This window comes from Eurosta solidaginis, chromosome 3 (assembly GCF_040869045.1).
Source record: "Eurosta solidaginis isolate ZX-2024a chromosome 3, ASM4086904v1, whole genome shotgun sequence".
Classification (NCBI taxonomy): Eukaryota; Metazoa; Arthropoda; class Insecta; order Diptera; family Tephritidae; genus Eurosta; species Eurosta solidaginis.
Window position 1 is genome coordinate 68,361,934 of NC_090321.1, and position 27,947 is coordinate 68,389,880.

A 27,947-nucleotide genomic window follows, 5' to 3' on the forward strand; every position below is an offset into this window, starting at 1 on the left:
TTCGCTAAGAAGCTTTTCATAGAATAAATACACTCGGAGTGCTTGCCAAATCACTGCCGAGTGGCGATCTTCTTTAGAAAAACATTTTTCTAATTGAAAAACTTTCTTCTAAATTTTCGATGTTTCTTCTGCCCGGGATTTGAACCCAGGACCTTCGGTTTGCAAGGCGGTGTACAATAACACCATACCACGGCGGTCGCAGGAATACATGGACGAGTTAGCTATAACCGCTACCAATGCCAGTAGTCTTAATAGAAAGATACGTATACAACGGAATGTCTCTTGGTGTAACAAAAGGCTTGGACAGCTGAGATGCCAAGCAGGGAAGCTGTTTAATTGAGCAAGAGCTACAGGCGATTGAAACCCGTACAAAATCGCTGTAACATCATCCAACAAAGAACTTATGAGCTCTTAGAGCATAGATAAATGGATTTACGACTTTTTGTTTCGAGGGAGCGCTGTCAAAATGCACATTTTTTATAACATTTGTCAATGATGCCACACCAAACAAAAATGAATAGATCTGAATATGGGGATTTTTGACATACACTTTGGCGATTTTATAGTTTCAATCATTTAATAAATAATTGTCGAAAACTATTCATTTCTTTAAACCTAATTTACAACAATATGGCTCGTTAGAGTTAAATGTAAACAAATCTAAGTAAAATTTACATTTTAGTTAAATTAATTAGTCAAATATTGTAACGCATTTAACTCACAGTGAAAACCAAATCTTCTTTTGAAATTTGAGTAAATCTGACCTGAGGTGTAATAGTTAACATTATTTAGTGGATAGGGCTTATATTACATGTCTGACGTTCCAGGTTCTGTGATCAAAATCAACTGCTTGCATCGGGACTTCGTATTTACAAAACCTGTTTTTAGTGATAACTTTTGAATGGGAAATAATATTTACCCTCCGCCGTCGAACTGAATATATTTACACTAAAACAAGTATTTTTATATCTTTTTTTCATAATTTTTGAAGGCATCTCTACAGTTTTAGGTCAACTTGAGTTTACCGAAATTTTTGGCCAGTTTTTCGTATTAACTGGCACATTTTTTGTTCTGGCACCAGCTTCAGCTGGCGCGCGGGATTCATCTGTTATTGTTGCCAGCATAAATTTCAGATAAATCCCTCGTGAGAGCGAGAAAAATGAGAGCGTAAACAAATGTTTCGTATCAAGTCGTCTTTGTCTAAGAGGGTAACTGCAGAGAATATTGCCAGAGAATTGATGATTTACCAAAAGCGGTGCGACACCAAAAACATTGTGAATGATGACTAAGTGTGATATCTTATCTGTCAAATTCCTGACAGGTTGTTCAATATGGCTACTTTTAAGCGTTTTGACAGGGTGTTCAATATGGCGGCGCCTATATTCAGCGGGTGATAGAAAGAGATACAGATTGAGACAGCGATAGTCAATTACAAATCAGGTGATCCAATCACTTTGGAATTTTGCCGTCTATGCAGAAGATATCACACTTAGTTATCATTCGCAATGACCAAAAAGCTCTCTCTAGGCATCACAGATATGTAATTGGCACTCTGAAAAACACAGATGGGAACTATACTAAGGGGCCGGTATGTACATGTTAGCTCTTACCTAAATCTCATTTTCCAGACTGTATAGCAGGCTAACAACACTCACATATAAAAGGAGGCTTGTCCACCGCTTGTCTCAATTTGTTTCTCCTAAAGTGTATGTATAAAGTTTTGGATCACCATATATCATCATCAAAAATAAAGCCCTATGCGCTTTTATTGTCATCTCAGGAGCTTTCGATAACACGACACATCCAGCTACCGAACAAATTATCATTGGCAAGGATATGCACCCTGTGATCATTCGCTGGGTGCTATACATGCTAACGAAGAAGAAAAATCAGTTTTGAGCTGGAAGGGACAAATGAGTCAATTGTAGTCACGAGGGAATGCCCTCCAGGCGGTGTACTCTCTCCTCTTTTATGGAGCCTAGTCGTAGATGGCCTCCTTCAGTTAAATTGAAATCGAATGGATTAGACATACAAGAGTATGCAGATGATTTAGTAATTAGTGATGTGCAAATTTCGAGCGAACCAATGTAAGAACACAATTTGTGTTTTGGTAGAGACATCGGGTACATGATTAAAATTAAAATACCGTCAAACTTATGGGGAGATCCCGCGTGAATTCCAAATCTTGACTGAACATGCCATAACTACATATTTCACTAAATTTTAAAGTTAAAACTACTTAGATAATACTAGTAAATAAGTGCAAGCAACAGCAAAGCAAGCAGCCCCATATACATATGTACATGTAATCATTAACTAAGGGCAAATATGACATTACTCACACGTATATATACATATAGCTAAATAACCAACTATGAGACACAACTATTAGAGAGGGCTGTTCGTGAAAAGTCTAGACCTTGGGAGAAATATGCGAACGAGGTAACTAATCAGCTCAAGCTGAAGTATTAGTTTGATTTTAACACTCTATAAGCGAAGTACTCGAGTAATTGTGAAGTACTACTACCGTAATAGTGTAAATAAAGAACATTTAGCTATACTAAATATTTGAGTTATTTATTCGTCAGTTCAGCGACTCGAACGATAGCAAAATGACCGTATTATTTGGGGTTTTCTAAAGCTCATTACAATATAAACACCAGCAGAACTTAACCTGTGATCTGTGTTTATTAAGGCAGAACTTTAACTTTCTAGAACAATTGAAGTCCCGCCCTCATACTTAGTGTAAGGCGCGATAATCTTCGAAGAGATTTTAGGCTGAGCTTCTCTTCCAATTTGCGTCGTGCTCCTTTTAATATTTCCTACAAAATGGAGCGACAGGACCTACTTGTTTTATGCCAACTCCGATGAGTTTTCATTGAGAGCTTTTCATGACAGAAATACACTCGAAGTGCTTGCCAAACACAGCCGACGAGCGACCGCGGTTAGAAAAATTGTCTGCTTATTGAAAAAAAATTGTTTCTAAAATTTTGGAAGTTGCTTTTCCCGCGGCATTAACCTGGGATCTTCGGTGTGGTAGGCGGATCACGTTACCATCACACCACGGCAGTCGCCGCCTCTGACAACGGCGACGTTATACCCAAATTTTGAATGATTAAAGACAAAACTCATAGACATTATTAACCCATTGGGTATTTAAACACAAAACAATATAACGGCGCTATTAAAAGCTATGATGAATATTTCGCTTTAGGTATTTGTTGAAAAAATACAGCAATTTGCATATAAAATTAAAATTGTCTTTGTTTCACAGTGCGTAATAAAATTTGTTTTATCTAACGTATTCCTATTGTTTATATTGATTTATTTATGTGTGTATCTACATTAGGGTGGTCCTTATTACCAAAGTTTTCGATCCCATTCCACCGAAATATTGAAATAGCCTTAAAATTTCTATATGCAAAATGTCAAGCCAATCGAAAAAGATATAGAGATTGCGCAAGGAGTTTGAAACCGTTAATAGAACGAATTTCTACATTTCTTTGGTCCATCCTTATTCATTTGTTGTGGGCGGAATCATTAGGTTTTGCTATCAAACGCATTCAAAATTACAAAAATTGGCCAAATAGAAAAAAATAGAAAACAGTTATAAAATAGAAGATGCAAATTCGCGCAAAATTTTCAACATTTTGTTATGAATCTTTAGAAATTTTTCGAATATACAGATTTGTAGCTTTTTCTATTTTCCTTTAATTACGTGCAAGTTTTAAGACGCTCTCGAATTCTGTTTAATTTTGAGTTTTCTTTTCTTTTTTTTTTGACGGTTGTTGGTCATTTTCATCTATAAAATGAATGAAGAAAAATTGGTTTCATATATATGTTGTATTTTAGTCTGTAGCTCTGTTATTAATGAACCGATAACTAAGATTATAGTTCAAAAAAGCAAGGAATTAAACACACAAAAATTGCTTTGAGAAGTAGTAAACCTTTCTAAAAAAAAATGGGTGGCAATGAAAACGATTGGAAAAAGATAGTCAACAAAATCAATAAAGTTCAGTTTAAATTTGAAAAATTAAATAAATAAATATATTTTTTCTTACATTAAGTGTGTCATAAATTGACGAATTAATCGAATGTTATTATTTTTAAATTATGCCCACTACCAGAGCCTCTTCCGATAATGAAAGGTAGCCCTTTTATATACCAAATTTCAAACAAACCGAACAATGAATAGAATTTGTTGGAATAGAGCGGTCCCTGCTCCACTTCCCGGAAAAAAAGTATCGCAAAATACTAAGCTGGGCAAATAGCTACCTATACACTAAATTTCAGGCAAATCGAACCGTGAATAGAAATCCGAAAGAAACTTCACAGCAATACTCTCCGGGCTCGCACAATAAATACGATTTATTATAATAGATCAGACCCTTTTCCACTTTCCGAAAAGAAAGTCCCCTATACCAAATTTCAAACAAATCGCACTATAAACTGTTTTATGTGGAGAAGGTCAGCCCCTGGTCCACTTACCGGAGTGTAAAGTTTTTCAAATGTTATCTTTGTTACCGCTGTACCGAATTTTAAGCGAATCACGCTCTAAATAAGATTTTTTTCCTCTAAATAAAAGTTTCTTAAATAATTAGCATATCACGGAAGTACCTCTATAATTTTAAGCAAATCGCACCATACACTATTTTATTTAGAATTCGGCGGCCCCTGATCCACTCCTTGGAATGAAAAGTTTCTCTAATATTATCTTTTTCAAAGAAATGCACCATAAATACGACTTTCCGAAAAGAAAGGAAGTACCCCTATACCAAATGTCAAGCAAATCGCACTATAAACTGTTTTATGTGGAAACGGTTATTTGGAATAGGTCGGCATTGGTCTACTTTCCGGACCAAATTGCAAATAAATTGTAAAGCATCCTCAAACCCACTTGAACACACACACAAAATTTTAATAAAAGCGCTTGTTGTTGTTGTAGCTATAAAGACACTCCCCGAAGGTTTTGGGGAATGTTATCGATGGCCGTTTCCCGGATATATATCTGTTATGGTCCGGTAACAAGTCCCATTAAGATACAAGCCCGATCATCTCGGAAACGATTTAATATGACCACATTGAATTTTCTAGGCCATCCCTACCACCACTCCCTAGTTCCATGGAACTTGTGGTTCCCAGAGCCTCGGCTGCTAGCTTGGTAGCTTTTTTTGGAATACATACATCAAACTCAAAGCATACATCCCCAGAATTAACAGCGAACTTACACACGAACTGCATTTTGAACCCATGACGTTTTTTTTCACATTTTTTAAAGTTTCACTCTCATCAATATTTCATAATGCGCTTAAAGAAGTATGACTTCAATAAAGGAATATGAACACTTGGAATGTTTAAAATTCGTTCATTTTCTGGATTTCAAGCTCCTTACGCAACCTCTAAATCTTTACAGATTGGCATAATATTTTATATATTGTCCATGCCTTTGCAAAACTATCTATCGGCCAACTACAAAACGGTATCTCTGACGGTATTTAAATTTTACAGCTGAGCAGAAGAACTTATTTTACCAGTTTTTGTTTTAGGAATTTTTTCCATGATAAATTAAAGTATTCTTTATTTCTAAATATGTTAGAACATTTGGTTTGTATATATCTACTCTAAAATGATCCTACTTTCCCTCGTTTATAGCTTTATATAAGTGAAAGAGCTTAAATGCAATTTCGGAGTCCAAATTCAATTTAACCTTTATTTTACAAAATTGATATTCAAATATGAGATTAATGATTTTTTTGAATGGAGCTGAATGCACTGAGAACAGGGCTAAGAAATCTAAAGAATGCCACATGGTAGTATTTGGGTGGTTTTGCAATTTGTCGATAGATGGTTTTGCAAAGACATCGACGATATATTCGATCAAATAGAAAAAAGAAACACTTTTTCTCCACACAAAGAAGGACCACCCCAATGTATATAGAAACGTTTTATGTACGCGAGAGCTTTTTTAACACATTTTTCGCTTTATGTATGTGTGTGTATATTTCTATTTATCAGTTTCATCACATTTTTATTTTACATCCTTCAATGAAAGGAAAAATGATAACATAAAAACTTAGATGTTAAAATAGCAGACAGTACTTAACACGGGAAAAATGGGCCCCTATACTGCAATAGTTAGCTTACAAGGTGGCACAAAAAAATTCTGATTAAAACTTTTTTTATAAACATTTTACTGATTATAGTCCTTATTTGATCCAATTTTTGCCTATGTTTTTTTGTTGGGTTTGCAGCTTTTCGGGCGATAAATATAAGGCACAAATGCTACATTCCTCTTCCATTCTTCCACGCGTTTCGACGCAACGTCGCCTTCTTCAGGAAGGAATAAATAAAAGACACTAACACATAAAAATGGGCTTTATAAAAGCCTATCACATTTTCGAAACTGGATCTCCTACTATATGATTTAGGCTTATGACGTACCTTAAAAAAGTTAACCTAATGATGCAATCTGAGGTACCCTGTACGTTTAGTATGAATAATTGAATATTAGGGATGTTGCGGTGAGGATTTAACCGAAATCGAAGTCGGACTGTTCAAGTTTGATTTATCGGAATCAATGTGAAAAAGGAAGTTGGAGCCTTGTACAACATACAAAAGAATTCATTTGAAGCACTTAGATTACGATAGTAATATACAGAGGACCTACAAAATAGGTAAATGAGAGAAATATTTAGAATCACTGCCACAATCACGGCACATTGGCTGCTCCCCCTGCACGCCAAGAGATTGGGGATCCCTCTCTTAACAGCATTTGCAGAAGCTGCGGTGAGGAAGGCGATAAAGAAACAGTAGCGCACTACCTGTGTGAATGCCCAGCTCTAGGTTAGGTTAGGGTAGATTGAACTGGCCGGTCCATGAGGACCTCACATAGACTGATTGAGTCCGTAGTGGTACCAGAAGTTTGTTTTAACGACCAAACTGAAAAACCCTATCAAAAACCAGGACCTATGTTATAAAATAACTCCGTCCTCTTGACAAATACCAGAAGATTCCTAGGACTTAAACCACTTGCCGCTTCTAGATCTGACAGCTGTATCACTCCTAATAGCTGGAGTCTTAGCCGGGCAAGTGCAGGGCACGAGCACATAACGTGCTCGATCGTTTCATCCTCCAACCCGCACTTCCTACATCTGCTATCACTGATCAAGCCTAATTTAAAGGCATGTGACGCCAGAAGGCAGTGTCCAGTCAGAATACCCGTCATGAGTCTACAGTCTTCTCTTTTTTAATGATAATGAAAGTTGCTTTGTTAGTCTAAGGTTGTAAGACCTACACATAATCTTCGACATTTTACAGCCCCGCGCTTGAACCCGCGCCTTTCCCGCTTGATCGTTCATGTGCACCTCTCTCCATCGCTTAATCTCGCCTAGTCTAATTGGGACGTCTACGGAGCAAGCTTCAAGGAATTCGCCCATTTTAGCTAGTTCGTCCGCTTTTTCATTCCCATCTATGTATACTTCTCCCTGTCCCGATTCTATCCAGAGACTGCTTACAGTCTAACACGCATTTAGATGCTGTGCTATGCGAGATTATTGCCTTAATTGCTGCTTGGGTGTCAATATAAAAGTTAACACGGTTTCTACTGCTTTGGTTATCGCTAATATTTTCGCTCGAAAAACGCTACAGTAATCCGGCAGCCTGTAGGATTTGCTTATTTCCGGATCAGCACGGTATACCGCAGACCCTACTCCTTCCACTACTTTGGAACCATCTGTGTACACATGTATCGCCTCGTCCGCCATTTGCGCACCCTTGCGCCAACCGTCAATCTCTATTGTCCCCAGCCCTAGCTCACACAAGCTTTCTAACTATGGGCAAACGTCGGTCAGGCCGGGTTCCCGGTCATAAAGGGATAGAACGTAACGAAAAGGTCGAATGGTTGGGAACGTCGCAATCCCTTCGGGAGTTGCCAGAGTTGCCAGAGTTGCCAGATCTCGAAGCAGCAATTAAGCTGGATCATAGAAAACGTCAAGTATTTGCCAAGAGGACGGAGTCATTCTATAACAAATGTCCTGCCACGTGATTGGGTTTCTTCCGTTTGGTCGTCAAACAAGTTCTGGTAATACTATGAACACATTCCTTCCATGTGAGGTCTTTATTGACCGGCCAGCTCAACTTACCCTCGCCTTCGTTGCATATAGGAAAACTTAAATTCTCACAATCGGAATCAAAGCTTCGTAACATCCCCAATGTATATGTATGTGTACAAATATCTTTTGCTGCCCCCAAAAACCAACATTATCTATTTTCTTTGTTTATGCAAAATAAAAATGTACAAATTTTGGGTATGAACAAAAGTTCGCTTTTGGATTTTTTAAACCTAGCCTTATAAAACGAATCTTAAGTATTTTTTTTTCTTTAGGAAAGATGAAGATGGCTCAGAAAAAAAAAATCTATAACAAGAAACATTCTTGTTTGGCTTTCTGTGTCTTTACGGTTTAAATTAAACTGTACATGAAAGTATTTTATTCCAAAGACAATTCTGCAGATTTTTCGGATATTCCACACTGAAAGAAAAAAACAGGTGAATTCAAGTCAATTTAACCGATATTTCTGTACATTTTTATCCATCGCAAATAGCTGTTGAATCAACTTCGCACAAATTGTTGATTCTGAATCATTAATGTCACCCTAAGTATAACAATGAAAACTGTTGAAATAACAGATTTTCGTCAAAATTAGAAAAATAGTGGCTGGTGATATGACACAATTTTCTGTGGCACGGCAATCATATAAGCAAAGTAGTGAGCGCCATGAGCTGATGTATTTGCATAATGTTGACAGTTGTTCGTCGTTGAAATTACCAATGAATTTGGTTCTTTTAACAGAGAAATAAGTTTGATTGATAGTCTGTCATTTTTACAGAATATTAGTTGAGATCAACAGTTTTTCTTCTGTTGAAATAACTAAACAAATTTTTTTTTCATGAAAAAAAAATCCGTTGAATTGACCATAATACGTTCAATTTTACTGAATGGTGGCCGCCGTAGTGTGGTGGTAATTTACAAAGCTATCTGCGGAATGAAATACAACACGAACAAAAATAACGCTAGTAAAATCAATAAATCGATTTGTTGTTCTTGAATTAACAAACATTCGTTAAAATTTACTCTACTAATAATACTCTGTAAAAATTACAACTCAATTCAATCTAACTGATTTTTCTGTTAAAATTACTGATTTCATTGGTTATTTTAACAACGAACCGCAGTCAATATTATGCAAATGCACCAGCTACTTTGTTCTTATGACCATGGTGCCACAGAAATCTCTATCACATCAACAGCCTGTTTTTCTAGTGTTAATGGAAATCTGTAATTTTTGCAGTTTTCATTGGTATTCTTAGGTTGACAGTAATAATTGTAAAGTTTGCACGGGTACTTAAATTTGTTGAAGTTTCAAGGCTCTAGCTCTAGGGGGAACTACTTCAGAATTGATTGACAAACTGAAATTTGCGACAACCAAGAAACGAACCTTATATAAATGAAATGAGTCTGCAATTTGAGTGAGGAGCAAGCAATTTTGAGACATTTTCATGCATAAACTGAAGAAGCTCTCGCCTCTAAAGTATCGGAACAGCTATTTGTGAGTTGAAAGAACACAATCGTATACATCTTTTGCCTTCACTACAGATACATAGTTCTTTTTTGAAACTATTTTTAATTATATTTGTTAAAAAACGTGTAGAAAAATTCTCTGATTCTAGTTTTATAAGTAAAAATTTGTTTTTTTATTATTTCCTTTATATTAGTTTCGTTTGATGTTTTTCCGCCAATTTCCATACAAAATTGGAGGCTCTTGCAATCCATTTTTGAGTATTTTCCTGGAGTCTTGAAACTTGGAACACAACTTGAAACCCGGTGACAATTTATCGTGCGGGTTCGTTAAAATTCTAAAAAAGTCCGAACTTTGAAATTTTGCTTTCGAATTTGAAGGAACTTCCCGATAACTCAGAGATCTGAAACTTGGAACGAAGATTTTGGCTCTATTAGGTTGTAATACTTTGGATAAAAGAGTTTTCCATATGGCACAGGGATCAAGATATTTAGAGATATTTAGAAAGTCCGCCTATAAAATGTGGAATCTTTCGACCGCTATTTGAATAACTTCCCGTAAAGCTAGACTATTGAAACTAAGAACATACTTCAGAACTCCACAACAATGTAACACGCGTGGAAAAAGTTTTCGCTAGGTGGTGCAGGGATCGTGAAAATTAAAAAAGCCGCCTGAACTTGGAAACTTTGCTTTCGAGGTTAAAGGAGATTCCCAATAACCAGAGATCTTAAACTTTGAATAAAACTTCGGGCTTTATAAGGTTGAAATATTTAGGTTAAAAAAGTTGTCTACGTGGGACAGAGATCGAGATATTTAGAGCTTTTAGAAAGTCCATTTAGAATTCTGGAATATTGCTATCCATTTAAGTAACTATTCACTGATCTACGAGCATGAAACCTAACACTTAGTTCAGGTCACCTTGACAATGCAAAAAAAAGAGAAAATAAAAGGCAGAGACACAATTTTTAGGTACTTCCTTTATATATTTTATCTTCTTTTTATTTTTCTGATCAAGTATGTAAACGAACTATTGTTAGTCCCCTTTTATATGCAAACAGACGAATATAAATGTGTGTGTATATGTATTCCTGAAACGTAGCAAATAACACAAAATTCGCATAATTTAGCGTCAAATCTAGTTTTACACCAATTGGATGGGTTTTTTTATAATTTTTTTTTTATACCAAATTAGTACATAGCTCTGCTGTCTTTTTTCGCATTTTTCGCATGGATTAACGCTTTTTTAATTTTCAACTCTTAACTAAAAGATATATACCTATATGTATATGTAAATATATATGTGTACATATGAAATCATTAATATATATATACCTTAAAGTCTTATCATGATTTTCATTAGCCGCTGGCAAATATAAAAGTCCTGCAGTCATTTTTTTTTAAGTCACACTAATATTACTTAAAATCCAAATTCACTTTCTTTCACTTTCAACTTTAAAAAACGCCAAGTCCTACGCTATTTTTGCACGCTGATGAAAACATCACACACTTTAAGCATCTCAATGAAAACTAACTAAATAAAAAAGCTTTCTGAGACAAATAAAATCCCTTTACTAAGCAAATACAAATACAAAAGAAAGCCTTAGAAGGAGCAGGGCCAATATTTAGATACAAAAAAAGGGAAGCCAAACGAAAGTGAAAATAAGAAAACACTAAATACAAATACCTTAAATACATACAAACAAACAAACATACAAAGAATGCGAGAGTAACAAAAAACTTCCAAAAAGGGATGTAAGTTACGCTGACTCGAAAAGGACTTCATCAGCAAAGTCATAAAAAAGCCATACAACGCACACACAAACACACAACCAAACACGCACGCAAATTCTACCAAAAATAAACAGTTAATATATATCCTTAGAACGGTATCTAAAATAACAAACATGCCGCGGTCATAAGGAGCTATAGCAATAGAATGGTGGAGCAAAGAGCTTGAAGATGGTGGATGGCAGTTTGAAGATGAAGAGTGGAGTGAAGTTGAGGGCACTAAATGGGAGAGAAATCTTTATAGTCGCCGGCAAGGGGATGAATATTGGCGCGAAAAGTTGTTAGCCTGGTTGCCATGTATACAAGAAATACATGTTTTGGCATTACAATGATTTGACACCAATTATGTACTTGTTTGGGGATATATTTGAGTGAAACTTTTTTTGAGTCTTATTTTAGTTTGAGTATAGCTAGTTATGAAGCTTTAGCTTAAATACTAGAAAAGCTGAGTCAGGATGCCATACCGGCGGCTTTAAAGGTAGAAAGTTTATTTTGTTTCTTCTTTGCAGCAGCTTTTTGTTGGCACATCAAAATAAAACGCAATATAACGCGTGAGCAACAATAGCACGTGGTTATATGGGGACACATGCGTTTCTTGAATGTACGTGTTTGTGTGTGTATGTGTGTATAGCGATTAATTTTTTTGGGGGAGACTTTTGCGAGACGTTTCGCATTATAAATTCCCAACGGTAAAGGGTGGCATGCAACAGCGGCGTAGTTTATTTGATAGCGGGTTGGAACGGTGAAATATATCAATGTAACGGGGATGCTTTGTATTAGACGCGCGTAAAACAGGTAAACACATAAATTACGCGTACTTTTATTAAGTTCAACCATTGTTTATGTTAAGAAACAAAACAAAATAAGTCAGATTTAAATGTGTGAATTTGAATTAAAATTAAACAAATCAAAGGAAAACAGTAATAAAACAAAATAAAATAAAACCAAATAAAATATATGAGAATAAAATATATCAGAAAAAATTAAATTAAATTAAATAAAATAAAATAAAGTAAAACAAAATTCAATAAAATAAAATATAATAAAATAAAAGAAGCATGTCGCCATAAAAATTCTCATTTACAAAGCCACGAATTTCATTGGGTTTGAAGAAAAGTAGAAAGCAAATGTGATCCTACATTACTGACGCATTGAATCTTTTGTAAATTTTTTTTATTTTTAATAAAGAAAACAGTGTCAATGCTCCTTAATATTTTTTTTTTTTTTGTAGTTTTTAATAGTCTTATACAGTGCTGCTCAAAATTTTTTATATGGAAGAGTGAATCACAATACATGTACAAAATTGTATGTGCGCTGAAACTTTTTTTGTATTTAAAAAATTTTAATTGTTTGAGGTCGGAAAAAGTTGAATATTTGGTTTCATGTTACAAAATATTTGCTTAAAATATTACGTCAATAATTATATCACCAACATACAAGAGCCAATAAATTTAATTCTGAAAGTAGCGAAAAATTACATTGACCTCTAGCCTCAAGTTTTGTGGGAACATATTCTATATACATACATATATCGTCGGAATTTGGGTTTCAATAATCATACTAAAAGTGAATGTAGAGATTTCCGCGAATGTTGCATTGGAAATTGAATTTGAAAACTTTTGAAATGCTTAAATGTTCAAATTTACATACATACATATATTAGCGACAGAGATTACTGAGGTGCTGAAATACCATTTTAATTTAATAAAATATTTAACAAGTAAATGATAGGCATGGTTACTTTACGGTTCCCCCCACTTCCAGTCAAAAAATGTCTCATAACCAAGAAAAGTAATACACAAAAATTCACAGAAACTACCCCGTAAGGAGAGTCTCTAGTTCAAAATGAGTATATTTCTACTGTATTCTTAACCACTAATAGTTCGCCATCTATCTCTTTTACATATTTTCAACTGGCGACTTATTCGAATTTTATTTATGAATCAATTTTGATTACAAATTTTTTCAGTGCTATAATGTTTTTGAATAATTTTTAGTTGTCAAATTGTTAGTGTAAATTTTTTTATCATACACAAGTGCCATGATTCAATCACAAGAGGTAAATCGATTTATGTAAAAATGTAATTAGTAAATATCGGAGATGCCATAACGAAATGTACTCATTGAGCATGTTAACTTATTCATTCCGTAAGTTCGGAAAATTCGTCCCCATTTAATTATTTGGGGAATCGGTTTATATTTGGAATATTATGTAGTATATACTTATTTGATATATTCGGACCTCGTGAGGTAGTATGAAACGAACGTGTTCCGAATATTCTAAATAAACGGAAGACTTCCATGAATACTCAACGTAAAGGAGCTTTCCGAAATTTCAGAATAGAAAGGTGAATACTCCCTGTGTAGCAGGACCGCATAAAAGCTGAACTCTTCTGTCAAAGTCAAGACCGGAATATAAAGTTCTAAGACAATAAGCCATTTTTTTTGGATGACCATGTCGGCTGCCTTTTCAATATCGTCCTATCCCAAAATATTTTTCAAAAACTTCCCATTTCATGATTTGTCACAAAAACGCCCTATATTAGAATTAGATTGAGGAACGCCTCAGAATGCTTTTCATTAACTCCCTCTTGTGTCAAAATGCATTGAACTTATGCTCATATAAGGAGTTTTTGAAAAAAATTTTGATAGTGTATTTTTGAATAAAATTCTAAACCAACATAGCTCTTTATAAATTCACGAAATATTTAGTAGAAAATGAATTATTTGCTCCAAAACCTGTTGGCATTTACAAATTTATTATCACTACGAATATACTACTAAATGTAATTTTCTACTACAATTTTCGGTAAAGGGGATTTAATTATTCCCCGCTTTCCTTACTTCGTAAAAGCAACCCGTCCAGATTTTTCAATTTGGGAGTGTGAAAGCTCTGCCGTCATTGAAGAACAAACCTCTAGTAATTGAATCATGACACAAGTGCCTGAGCTTCATACGGGAGTGTTTTTTCTTGTCACTTTCATAAGAAATTCAAGCATTTTCTTATGATTCGAAATTATATGTGAGGGCAATGAAAATTTTTTGTATATTCAAAATGTGAATTTGAATCTGTGCCTATGATTGAGGGCAAAACAAAAACAAAAGTGCTACAAGTGTATAGTGGTTGAGCAGCTCTGGTCTTATACGTTGATGTTGTATTAGTTTTATTGAGCTTGAAGGCCGCGGGAAAAATGAAACGCAATGTTTAAAATTGCATTTGCTTTTTATTTTCAAGTCATCTTCAGGGACACGAACAGTAGATCAAACATAGTCATATGTTCCGAAAAATGAGTTTTCAGCCTAAATTGTGATTTTTGTTTATGACGCAACAAAACCAGACAGCTGAAGTCAATTTTTCAAAATGCACTCGCATTTAACAAAAATCGCCCTCATAAATTTAAGTGTCGCTTCTTGATGTATCTGCATCACTGATTTTCTACATACATTAATGCCTTTCTGAAATATGCAGTAACGTGCAGGAAAAAAACGTTAGTGGTCTATATTTCCCTGTGTGGGAGGGCGCAATTCCTTTTACTGAGATGAAATGAAAAAGTTTTAGTCTACGGAACTGAATGGCTGAATTTTCAGACTACCACATTGTACACAGCTAAGAAATATGGAAGGACACTGCTGACGTTAAAGAGATGAGCAACGATCTGGAATAATATCATGAAGTTGCGGATGAGTATCTTCGACTTCCGACTTTCCCCCAAATTCCTCTACTTTTCTTGCCATTTCCACTGTTTTTTCTCCACTTTTCTTTCATTTCCATGTTTCCGTTGTGGAGATATATCGAGTTTGGATTTTTTCCGCACATTACATTATCAAGGTAGTAAAAAATTAGCAAAATAATAACGAACATTTTCCCTCTTTACTTCTATTAAATTCATGACCGGACTATAAGAGCCGTCAAATTTTTGTTGTTCTACTTATGACTTCACCTGCCTGGTTTTATTGCGTCATATTTTTGTTGTTTTTTTTTTTTTTATTTTAATTTTTTTGACAGCAAAAAAAATATTTTTCAATTGAAATGTCAGTGGAAATGCAAATGCAGCTGTTGTAGCCACGAAATCACGCATTTGGGCCCAGTACAAATGTGATATAAGAATTTATGTCAAGTAATTAAAAATTAATTGACAACAATTCTACAAATCTCAAAAATGTCAAATGAAAATTTCAACTTTTATCAGGATTTTTCACAATTTCTTTCGAGTACGCAATTTTGTAGCTCATTCAATTTAATCTTCAAATCGAAGAATTTGCAAGAAAATTTTATATTTTTAGAATTATTTTGCGTGAGCAGGTTTTTGGTTGTTTTTCAATAAATATTATTTAATATGATTTGTAGGCTAGTCTTGTCTAATTTATACTGGTGCAAATAAAAAGATAACTTCACCTTACGTCCGACGTTTCGCTGAATATTCCAGCATCTTCAGGGGCAACACTATTTATTTTCAAATTAAATAAACAAACAAAAAAATTTATGTTGAAAGACTTTTTGATTTTTGAGAATCTTTTTTTTCGAGCGAGTTTCATAACTTTTTTTCATTTCAAATATAAAGAAGTATGAAAGAAAGCTTCAAATCCTGCGAAAAAAATTGACAAATCAGAAAGGTCACTAATACACAAAGGCATCTGTGAGTGGTCGTTCGTATTAGAGGTTTACGCCGATCACTTTATCGGCGGCAGCGGCGTAGGCTCTATTATATACCAGCGGCGGCGAGGGTGGCGTGGGCGGTGGTGTTGTTCCTTTAAAAAGCTTGATGTTTCTATTTAAAAAAAAAATAATATTTAGGAAAGGTTTTGTTTGTATGTATTTAAGGAATTCAAGGATTTGGCCATTTTGGCACGATCCGGGCTGTTTGCCTCATAATCTCGCAGATCGTTCAAACATTTTCAGGAGTAGCTCCTTGCGGAGGGATTGTCCCTCGTTCACTTACCCCAGAGAGGCTTCGAACCTAACCCCGCCCTCGAAATCATAAGCAGTCTAAGTGGATGTCATTGCGTAACTCATGGGTGAAAATGTAGACCAAAGTTTGCAGACGTTTGTGTCCACAGCATTGATTTCAATAGTCTTCGTTAAATCAAACCGATATTTTAAAATGAAAGTCGACGGATTTTAAGTTGAGAGTTGTTAACTACTGTTTTCCGGCCTTACGATATAGGAGCTCATTATGGATGACCGCGTAGGTTCAGTTTTCAGACTAGTTCGACTGTCCACTACGTTAGGGTAGTAGCACACACGGTCATTAGTTCGACTGTCTTGGGAAAGCTTTTGCTTCGCCACTTTGAGTGTTCTTGCGAAGGACAAAGCTTCACCTGGTAAATATATGTGCCTACGTATTCACATTTGTAAAAGGAGCCGTAACGTGTAGTTGATATTTAAACTTGGTTGATAGGCTATAATCAATGTGATTCACTCCAAGGGAATATTTTTGGATAGGGCCGCCAACTTTAGGAAATGTAAAACCGGGTGTCTTGGGTGTTGAAGGGTGAAGTGTGAAAACAAAAATTAACATTTCAGACGCTATTATAGAGTTTCGCAAATAAACAACGGATGTTTGAATGTAATCCCAAGTAATTTTTCAAAGCCTTATCATATATCCTCAACTTAAGTATGAGGTAAGAATCATTTCAAAGGAGTGCTTATGCCCCTAGAATCTACTAAAGGATTTTGCATCCCTGATTTCGCTTATTCTTTCAGCCAATCGCAATATAAAATTCTTTAAAAAATCGGCGCTTTTTTTGGGTAGTTTGCTTTTTTTTTAACAACTTGAGGACAATTTGAAAATATGTTCGCCTTGGGTCATTTTATTTGAATTCATTGTTCATTATTAATTTTTTGAAAAAAAAAAAAATGCAAACTGGGCATATAAATTTATAAGTTTTTTCTTTGTGTTTTGTTTTAAAAACTTGGTGAATTGGGTGAATCAAACTGGCAGTGATGCGTATCCCTTGATACCCCTTTCGACCATATCCGACCAATTTTCGACATGAACAATAAATAGCCTAACGAATAGAAAATATAGTAACGCGCCGGACGCCGCCGCCGCTGCGCCGATATTTTTGACATTCGGCGGCGGCGTGCGAAAAACGACCAAAATCGGCAGCGGCGGCGGCATTTATCGGCGGCCTATATCTTTAGTACGTATGCATATTATATTTTTACCGCTGTGAGCCCGCGGTATAGCAACTTTGTTGCCGGGAAACCCAACGAAGGAGCTTTATCGTGGGTTCATCTGCTTATGTTGCAAAGAGGCTCGTCCTCTTTGAATCCAGCGGCCAGCGAAGGTACACGTTATCTCACGTCACGTAAGTGCTAATATTTTTCAAATACTTTTCAATATTTTCAAGAGTACATATATTTTCACAACATTTGTTAAATCTTCCTTAACACTTGTTGCATTTCAATACATCCAATAAAAACCATTGTATTTCTTTTTATTAGTACGAAATTTTAGATGTTTTTTATTTCCTCTTTTTTCCGCCCAATCCTATTCTTATACAATTCCGTAGGGGCGCGCCGTTGCCACCACGAAATTGTACAAATTTATTAAAATTTATAAAATATACCCGAAACAATTCTTTTATCGAAAACAACTCCAGGATATGAATAACTGATGAGAGATTGGAGAACTTGAAGCAATAAAGTTGAAATATATCGAGGACTAATTACAACCGCCGATCGATCGTTTGGGCCCAGGATGCTTTATCGCCATTGAACTGCTACTAAGCAAATATTCAAGATGGTGGTGTTCGGCCAAACCGGTAACTGTTCGTGTATTAATGGTCCCCATAATCCAAGTTGATGGCTTCAAGTTGCGCCATCGCCCATTATATCAATGCTATTGTTATTGTAATTACATATGTATGTACAATAAATTTGTATGCATCAATGGGATCGTCAAACCGTTTATATTATCCGTTAGCGCTTGAACATAAATTTTAATCAATTTGCTTTCGAATAAAGTTGTGCTATGGAAATCGCTGGCGGGTGTACACTCAGAGAAAAACGCCGTTCTAAAATCTAGCACCACCGAACTCAATTCAAGATTTTCATGTTCTTACTTTTTTGTTCTTGAAACACGACCGACCTGTTATCAAAACAACAACCTTGTTCTTGAACTGACAACCATTTTCTTGAAAATATAACGGCTGGTCTTAAAATATGAACAATGTTCTTAAATTAAGTTCAAGTTAAAAGAAACGGTAAAATTCTTGTGTACTACAATGTTAAATACAACATTTGGCACAAACTATTAAGCAGTCGTAGTGGCCCAGCGGTTATGATGTTGTGCTTGCGATCGCTTGGCGCGAGTTCGATCACCGTTAAACTATAACATTTTTTAAAGCAATTTTTTAACTTTTATTTTTCGTTCAATTATTTTTCCATTCACTTATGCACAGATAATTCTCAAACTTTTTATGAACTGTTTTAAGTATATATGAAGATTACATCTTTAAATAAGAATAATTTCTCAATAAGAGAAACTTAAGGAAAAATGCATATTATGCATTTTTTATTAAATTTTTGGACTATAATAAACATTTTTTGTTATAAATATTTTTTATTTATGACAAAAAAATTATTATTAATAAAAAATAAATGGGTACCTACTGAAAAAAATACTTTCCCCTCCAATCAATGATCAAGCCCAAACCGTTCTTGAATTGAGACCAAAAATGTTAAATCGACCACAAGTCGTTCTCGAAGCGTGAGAACGAAAAATCTTATTTTAAGCACAAATAGTGCTTGAAATCATCACGGGAGGTTCACACATCAATACCAAACTGGTCATAAAATACGAACGGTGTGCTTGGAAAAACTGTTCTTAAAACAAGCCCATCGGTCACGAGTTAAGAAAAAACGTACTTAGCAGACTTTTGTTAACGAATGTTCTTAATTTTGAACTTGTTTCGTTCGTTTTAGAACGATTTTTTCTCTGAGTGTAGACAAACAAATCTGCCATACTCGCCGCTTATTGCGTGCAAAGGTCCATTCAAATTTCGAACAACGCTCCCTCGTGTATTCCAAAACTCATAAATACATTTTCTTCATCGAATAAGAATTTAAGTTGGCAAGAGTGTATTTCTGCCATGAAAAGCTCTCAGTGAAATCCCATCTGCCTTGCAGATACCATTCGGAGTCGGCATAATGCAATTAAAAAAAACACGACGCAATTTGGAAGAGAAGCTTGGCCTAAAATCTATTCGGAGGTATGTGAGCGCGGCTTTGACTCCTAAAATCTCCTTTTGATCGTAATATTAGTAAGGATGTACTCAAACAGACTGGTCTGGTAGTTAATTTCTTTGAGAACAATATTTGGCAACATTTGTTAAAAGAAATTAGCTCAGTGCCAACACCTGTAGCAAATGGTCTAACTGCGGGCAGGATGGGTTTACGAAAATGAGAATAGAGAGCGGGAGAAAAGATAGATTTCCGGCAAATGCAGATCCTCCTTTCTGATTGGAGACCTGCAGCAGTGAAGACGTGTTCGGAGTTTTAAGTTTTATTTTGCATGGTACATGGTCACCGAGTAACGCGGTAGTAAAAAAAAAGGTAAAAAACGCAAGAAAAAAAACAAGAAACCCTCGAACGACTTAAAAATCATAATAGAAAGATTCCAGGTATCCCGACAAGGAGATTTCGTCACCGTTAACGAGCAGCGATAGTTCCAGAAAATATCCACCAGCAACCAGCAGACCCACGTGTTACCCGAATAGTTCCCTCAGGGTTTTCCACAGACCTTACAAATTATGAAGGACAAAAGTAGTGCAAGATGTATACTTATAAAATAAAATGAGAACTAAATAAGATTTTGAAAAGTATTAAAATCTACCCTAAAAATTATTTTGAAAACGTGTTACAAAATCGATTTAAAAATTTATTGAAGAGCTAATTGAGAAGTGAACTTAAAACTACTATAAAGACATCATTCAACTGAGTTAGAAAAAAAATTTCGCATAAGAACTATTTTAAAGGCTAGTTTAAACTACACCAAAGCTGTTCTTGATAGTTCCTCAAGTTGCCACAAAATTATCCTAACTCTAATTTAAAATCTTTATTGAAGTAAATAAATTCAAAAACAACGACAAAAATGAGTGGGTAATAAAATTTTAAAATAATTTCATTAACTTTAATAATTTCCGACTTTGAAAGGGATTACATTTTTCTATACATATAAATCCATATGCATATATACATACATATATATATGTCCTTGCATAAGAAATCAATTTCAAAAAAAAAAAAAAATCATTCAAATAAATTAAAAGAACCAATCGAGAAAACATAAGCAAAAATAAAATAAAATGTTTCTTAATCAATGTTTAGTTTTCTCCAAAATAAAGTAAAACAAACTAAGTATATTGAGATTAACAAATTAAAATTTAAACAAATTTAAGGCATCAACAGTTTTAACTTTGTGTATGAATTTTTTTGTGAAATGGGTAAATCTTGTACATTAGTGGCAAGCAAGAACCACCCCAATCCGGCGAGCTTAGACCAGGCTAATACTAGCATGACGTACAAGGCCTCGTCAGAGGTGATCCGTACTTGTTCTAACATGGCACATAGATTGGTCCAAATGAACGCTTCGGCTCCTCCGTTGATTGCGCTAACAAAAATCCACAAGGCGGACACACCAATGAGGCCCATCATTAATTTTAAATCGGCACCATGTTACAAACTGTCTAAATATTTAAAAACGATATTGAAAGATACTCTGGAGCTAAGTAACGAATATGCAATAGCTAACACAACAGAAATAATAGAGAAACTTAGACCGTAGAGCTAACAAAGAACAGCAAATTGGTATCTTTTGACATACAAGATTTATACCCATCAATACCACTATCGGAAACTTTGGGCATAGTTAGCTCAACAATAGTTCATAATACAAAAAACAAAGTGAAAAGTATGGAAATCACAAATACGCTAAGAACCACTTTACGTCAAAACTATTTTCAATTCGACAATAAAATATATAGACAAACAAACGGTCTTGGAATGGGAAGCCCCACATCAGCTATTCTTATGGAAATGTTCATACAAAATCTGGAAGAAAAGTACATACAGGAGCTGAAGTCTAAATTAGGTGTGTCATTTTATGCTAGATATCTGGATGACATAATATGCGTTTTAGCTACTAATAATGAAGAGCTTGTACTGGAGTACCTCAACAACCAGCACGGAAATATAAAATTTACAATGGAAACCGAAAAAGACGTAGGAATCAACTATCTAGACCTCACGATAAATATTGATAAAGTTGCCAAAAGATTTAACTATGACATATATAGAAAGACAACGGCCGCCGACACAATAATACATAATACCTCAAATCACCCGCAACAGCATAAAAATGCAGCATTAAGGCACTTAGTACATAGACTTGAAAGAACACTTCTTACACAAGAGGCATATAAGAGAGAACTTGAGGTGATATATAATATCGCTGCAAACCACGGATATAAAAAAGCACTAGTAGATAAGCTCAGAAGGACGCATGGTGAACCAAAATGAAATAATGAAAAGGAAAATAATAACACCTGGACGTCTATGACATATACTGGAAAAGCAACATATAAATTGGCAAATTTCTTTAAAAAATACAACATTAACACAGCGTTCAAAACATCGAACAATCTAGGGCGGAAACTAAGAACTAACACTAACTCAGAGGATCCGATTAGCAGCCACGGCGTATACAAGCTTACCTGCGGATGCCAACATAGTTACATAGGACAAACAGGACGGCAAATAAGAACGAGGTTCAGAGAGCACATTAGAGATTACAACAAAAAACATGGAATCCAAACATTATACCAGAGTCTAACTTCGCGAATCACATGGTCGAAAATGAATGTTTCCCAGTAAACATCAATAAAACAGTTAGGGCTCTTCACATACAAGCAAAAGCACGACGTCTCAACATACTCGAAAACATGGAAATCTACAAACAGAAAACATTCGACGGCTGAATAATAAGCGAACAGATAAACACAATTTCTGACACAATATTCAAGCCTTTAAAACTTGTTTACAAGAAACAAAGCAATCACACAGGTACAACAGACAAACACACAACAACAAATAAACACAAAACAATTAACGCTCAAAAACAACAAACCCACAAAGAAGGTCAAACGACTAAAATCGCGGACTTTTACCTGCCTCATTCAGCCACAAAAATCGATCAGTAAAACCTACCCTCGATTGTGAATGAGCACACAGCACATACACATACCTAAATATAAACAAGCATCAATTTTGACAATACCTGCTCATGTACCTACGAACTATAAATACAGGACAAACGCCAACAACAGATCAGAACGAATATCGACACTGATGATGGCACAACGCCGAAACCGATTTGTGTCGAAACCAAATTTGACAAGGGATGCCGGAAAATCGTTCCAATATACATCATTGTTGTACGATCATTTTATTCATACAATTTCATCACAGTTTATCGCGACTAACATTTTTTTTTAAACTACATTACTAGCTTTTCCAGCTTAACCTAAGCTCTCCCTCTCTCTATTAACCTTAACCTATTGATCTTTATGCAACCCGAAATATATAGTCAGCCACAAAGGGTTAATATACTTTTTATTTAGAATGTTTTGAAGTAATAACCACTGTAAAAACAAAATGTTTCAGTTGTCAATTCTACTTTGTTTGATTTGCCTTGCAAATTACTCAGAAGAAAAGAGTAACTCATTTTCAAAACCAATTTTGTAATTTTTTCTCTTTCTGATACCTCAACTTTTCGGAATCTTATATAAATGGGAATTCCCTGGTAAAATCAGGTTTAGATTAAAATTAAAAAAACGTTAAAAACCAAACTAAATCAAAATTTAATATTTCATATTCTTGAAGCTTTCTTTTTTAATGTTATATAAAATTTTAATTAATTTGAATTTGAAATTTACTAAAAGTTGCTGAGTAAGGTATGAGATATTAAGACGAGTTTCTTTTAAAAAGGCCCATAGTGCGCAACTTGGTGGTGACGCAGATCTTAGCAGTGTTTGTTTTTTGTTTTTGCATGTATATACATCTACATTTGCGCGTTAAAAAACCATTATCATCGCTTCGATAATGTTTAGGAGACCCACCTAGCGGCAGTGGTTAAATAACTAGTTACAGAACGGGTTGTACCGAATAACGGTTCAGAAATGTAGATAAAGTTATGCACTTGGCAGTCCATATAAAGTTTAAGTGCATATGTATATAGATGTAAAAATACACAGCTATTATATATTTTATTTTGAATTTGGCGGGTGGGAGAGGGTAAACAAAACTTGAAGATAAGGTCGCGCTAGGTTTTCGAATAATTTGATTTGCCAAAGGTATGCTAAAAATTACACACACATATAGACAATTCACAAGATCTCATATTCGTCGTATGTGCTATGTTTCAATAAAGATTTTTATTGCAAGTCATAGAAATAACTAAAAACATAAGACTTTGCAATGAATACGACACTCTTATGAGTGGCCAACTGTCTAAATTTATAAACATTTTCAAATTAAATTTCTTGATTAATTTGCATTATTTTATTATCAATTAAGTTTGCCATATTATATTTAAAAACCTCAATATTTCCTTTAGCTCAAAATTTCCATCTTCAGTTCCGTTATATGCCTATGGTAGTCCTCATTTTATACTTCATTAAAATATGATTTTCCTTCCTTAAATATGTTTCGTACTACCAAGTACGCTTTTTTATATTTTCCAACAACACATTTTTCATTCACTTACTTGCTCTGATCAATGACTGGCTGCATCCAAGCGCGCGCACCCAACGGCTCCTCTTTTAGCGAAGTCATGGGACCGCGCGGCTGATTCATATCCGCCGCTGTTGGTGGTAAACCAAACATGAGGCCACTCGCCGAACGTGGACCCGCCGAGGGATATAGCTTGCGGCCCCATTCCAATTCGAGCGTTGGCCATGGTGTTGCCGAGCTAAAGCCCGGTACTGGTTCGTCGGAACGCAGCTTGTGGCCGTTACACGCACCAAAGGGATGAGAAAAAGAGCAAATTGTTGACGTTTAAGTTTAAATATTAAACACAATACAAGCAAATGAGTTGCACTAAATTGTTTATGTGTTTGATTGAGTTGAATATTAATTTTTTATTTATTTGTTAATAATTTGTATTTAGTTCACCATAAAATTTATTACCAACAACAATAGTTGATTTATTTATAATTTTTATAATTATTATTTACACTTGCGGCTCGACTTGTTTTGTGTTTTTTTTTTTTTTTTTGTTTGGTAGTGACTTCACACGTTTTTCCCACGGGGTATGACACAAAATAAACAAACAAATACACAAACACTTTTCTGTCACTTGTCGACACACTTTGTCTACACACTGTCAATCAATTGATTGGTTGTTCATTGATCGATTTATAGGTCGCACGGTCACTGTAGTTTACGCAAATTCATTGAATTATTATCCCAAAAATATATGCAACAACAAACTAAGTTGACAATTGTGTTGATTCTGACGCTTTCGTTAAAACCGGTTGAGATTAAGGGATTTTCCCTGGATCATTGAATTAAAAAAAAAAACAAGCAAATCAGCAGCCCTATGATCAGACACTGTGTTTTGGCTAAAAATATGTTACACTACTCTTGCCCAAATTTTTGCGACATTTGTACTGTCCCGAGTGGCTGTTAAACCCCAACTGAATCCCGCAGTGTGATGTTATGAACGGCAATACAGCCGCTGCAGCGACTGCTGGCTGCTGCTGCTACAGTGACTGCATTGTATGCGCACAGTATGTACCAAACGATGAGCACAACAAGTCAACACTGCTACAACAAGCAATGCGAAGGCAGCCGTTGAAAGCGACGGCGATGCGGCAATGATAACGACAACGAATCACCATTGGCGAGGTTTTAATTGTAAAATAAAAACAGGCACAAAGCAGCAGAGCACAGCGCACAGAGTAGCAATAACAATAAACGCATGGGAGTGCACAAAATATCTTTGTGTGTTAACTGTTTCGTGCATGCGAGTGTGTGTTTGCACCAATAAACCACCACTGTGGTTGTTAAACAGGCAACAAACACAATAACAACAAAAATGGTGGTGGTGACAGCATTAACAACAACAACAACAAACAGCATTGTTAAGCGACGCAGTGCAGAGACCAACGAGGCAATGGCGATGACGATGATGCAGACGAAGGTATAGCGCACACGAGTGTCGATACGGTAGTTGCGTATTGTTGAGGTAGAGCAAGAGCAAAATAATGAATGCAGTGCAAGATGCTTTTTATGAGATTGTTGTTGGTTTCGAAGATGTTGGCAAGCAACCCCAACAGTAGTGCACACTTATATACACAAATACAATAATGTGCTAGCAACAACAAAGCTAGGAGCTAGGCATAGAAAACTACTATATTGCACATGAGAAAAAAAAACTAAAAAATATGTAAAATAAAAAAGAAAAGTAATAAAAGAAATTCTAACCTATCACTCACGGCGCAGCGCTGAGCAGGCGCATCGGCACAAAGCACAGAATACGACGGCATGTGCGACTCGCGGTTGCCACTGCTGCTGCCGTACTTTGTTGTCCTAGAGTATGGAGTATGGTAAGCGCAGGATGAAGTGCATTACGGTGCAATAACAATCACAGCACCAAGCTGTTATGATGCTTAGTAGTTGCATAACTATTAGGAGCGAAAGGTCGATCGAATACCAGTGCTTCAAAGAGCGATTGCAACGATGAAAACTACAACGAATGCGTCCATTGAGATGATGTTGTTGGGCGTGTAATGCCGACGATATAGAGGAGAAGATAAGGCCAAAGAAGATAGATAAAATAAGAGACGTCACTCGTTACTTTGCATAATGTTTTTGGTTAAGGTAATCGCAGTTTTTTTTTGGGCGAGATGTGCATAAATTAAAGATATACGCCGCCGATTTTAGTCGTTATTCGCACGCCGCCGCCGAATGTTAAAAATAACGGCGCGGCGGCGGTGTCCGGGGCCTTACTATATTTTCTACTCGTTTAAGATTGTTTAGGCCATTTATTGTTCATGTCGAAAATTGGTCGTATATGGTCGAAAGTGGTATCAACGGATGCGCATCACTGCCAGCTATAACAAACTAATTGCGAAATTTAACTCTTTCTAACTGTTCAAAAGTTATTTAAAACAAGTAAGGCAGGCTAAGTTCGGGTGTAACCGAACATTACATACTCAGCTGAGAGCTTTGGAGACAAAAAAGGGAAAATCACCATGTAGGAAAGTGAACCTAGGGTAACCCTGGAATGTGTTTGTATGACATGTGTATCAAACGAAAGGTATTAATGAGGGTTTTAAAAGGGAGTGGCCCTTAGTTGTATATGTGATGGCGTTTTCCAGATATCGACCAAAATGTGGACCAGGGTGACCCAGAACATCATCTGTTGGATACCGCTAATTTATTTATATATGTAATACCTGCCAAGATTCCAAGGGCTTTTGATTACGCCCTGCAGAACTTTTTCATTTTCTTCTACTTAATATGGTAGGTGTCACAACCATTTTACAGAGTTTTTTCTAAAGTTATATTTTGCGTCAATAAACCAATCCAATTACCATGTTTCATCCCTTTTTTGATATTTGGTGTAGAATTATCGCATTTTTTTCATTTTTCGCCATTTTTTATACCAAGATAAAGCGAGTTCAGATAAGTAGCTAAACTAAGTTTAGTAAAGATTTTTTTTATCAAGTTATCGTGTTGACGGCCGAGCGGAAGGACAGACGGTCGACTGTGTATAAAAACTGGGCGTGGCTTAAACCGATTTCGCCCTTTTTCACAGAAAACAGTTATCGTTATAGAATCTATGCCCCTACCAAATTTCAGAAGGATTCGTAAATTTTTGTTCGACTTATGGCATTAAAAGTATTCTAGACAAATTAAATGAAAAAGGGCGGAGCCACGCCCATTTTGAAATTTCCTTTTATATTTTTATTTTGTTGAACCTTATCATTACTGGAGTTGAATGTTGACATAATCTATATATATAAAAAGAAGTGTACATTTGGATTGTCACTCCATGACTCGAGAAAGATATAAAGATTGCCATGCATTTTTATACTCAGTTGAGCAGAGCTCACAGAGTATATTAAGTTTGATTGGATAACGGTTGGTTGTACATATATAAAGGAATCGAGATAGATATAGACTTCCATATATCAAAATAATCAGGATCGAAAAAAAATTTGATTGAGCCATGTCCGTCCGTCCGTCCGTCCGTCCGTCCGTCCGTTAACACGATAACTTGAGTAAATTTTGAGCTATCTTGATGAAATTTGGTATGTAGATTCCTGGGCACTCATCTCAGATCGCTATTTAAAATGAACGATATCGGACTATAACCACGCCCACTTTTTCGATATCGAAAATTTCGAAAAACCGAAAAAATGCGATAATTCATTGCCAAAGGCAATTAAAGCGATGAAACTTGGCAGATGGGTTGACGTTATGACGCAGAATAGAAAATTAGTAAGATTTTGGACAATGGGCGTGACACCGCCCACTTTTACAAGAAGGTAATTTAAAAGTTTTGCAAGCT

General features: G+C 35.5%; 1 protein-coding gene across 6 annotated transcripts in view; it reads right to left on the bottom strand.

Annotated features, from left to right (window-relative positions):
* kn (EBF transcription factor knot) overlaps positions 1 to 24,759 on the bottom strand; it is a 205,771-nt gene extending 181,012 nt beyond the window's left edge. For all 6 annotated transcript variants that reach the window (XR_010951480.1, XR_010951479.1, XR_010951478.1 and 3 more), the window contains exon 1: positions 24,135 to 24,759. Coding sequence is in view for 2 of the 6 variants with exons in the window: in XM_067777531.1 (XP_067633632.1) it covers positions 24,135 to 24,253 (119 nt within the window). In the remaining 4 variants the exon portion in view is untranslated. The remainder of the gene's footprint in view (positions 1 to 24,134) is intronic.
* Between the last annotated feature and the right edge of the window lie 3,188 nt (positions 24,760 to 27,947).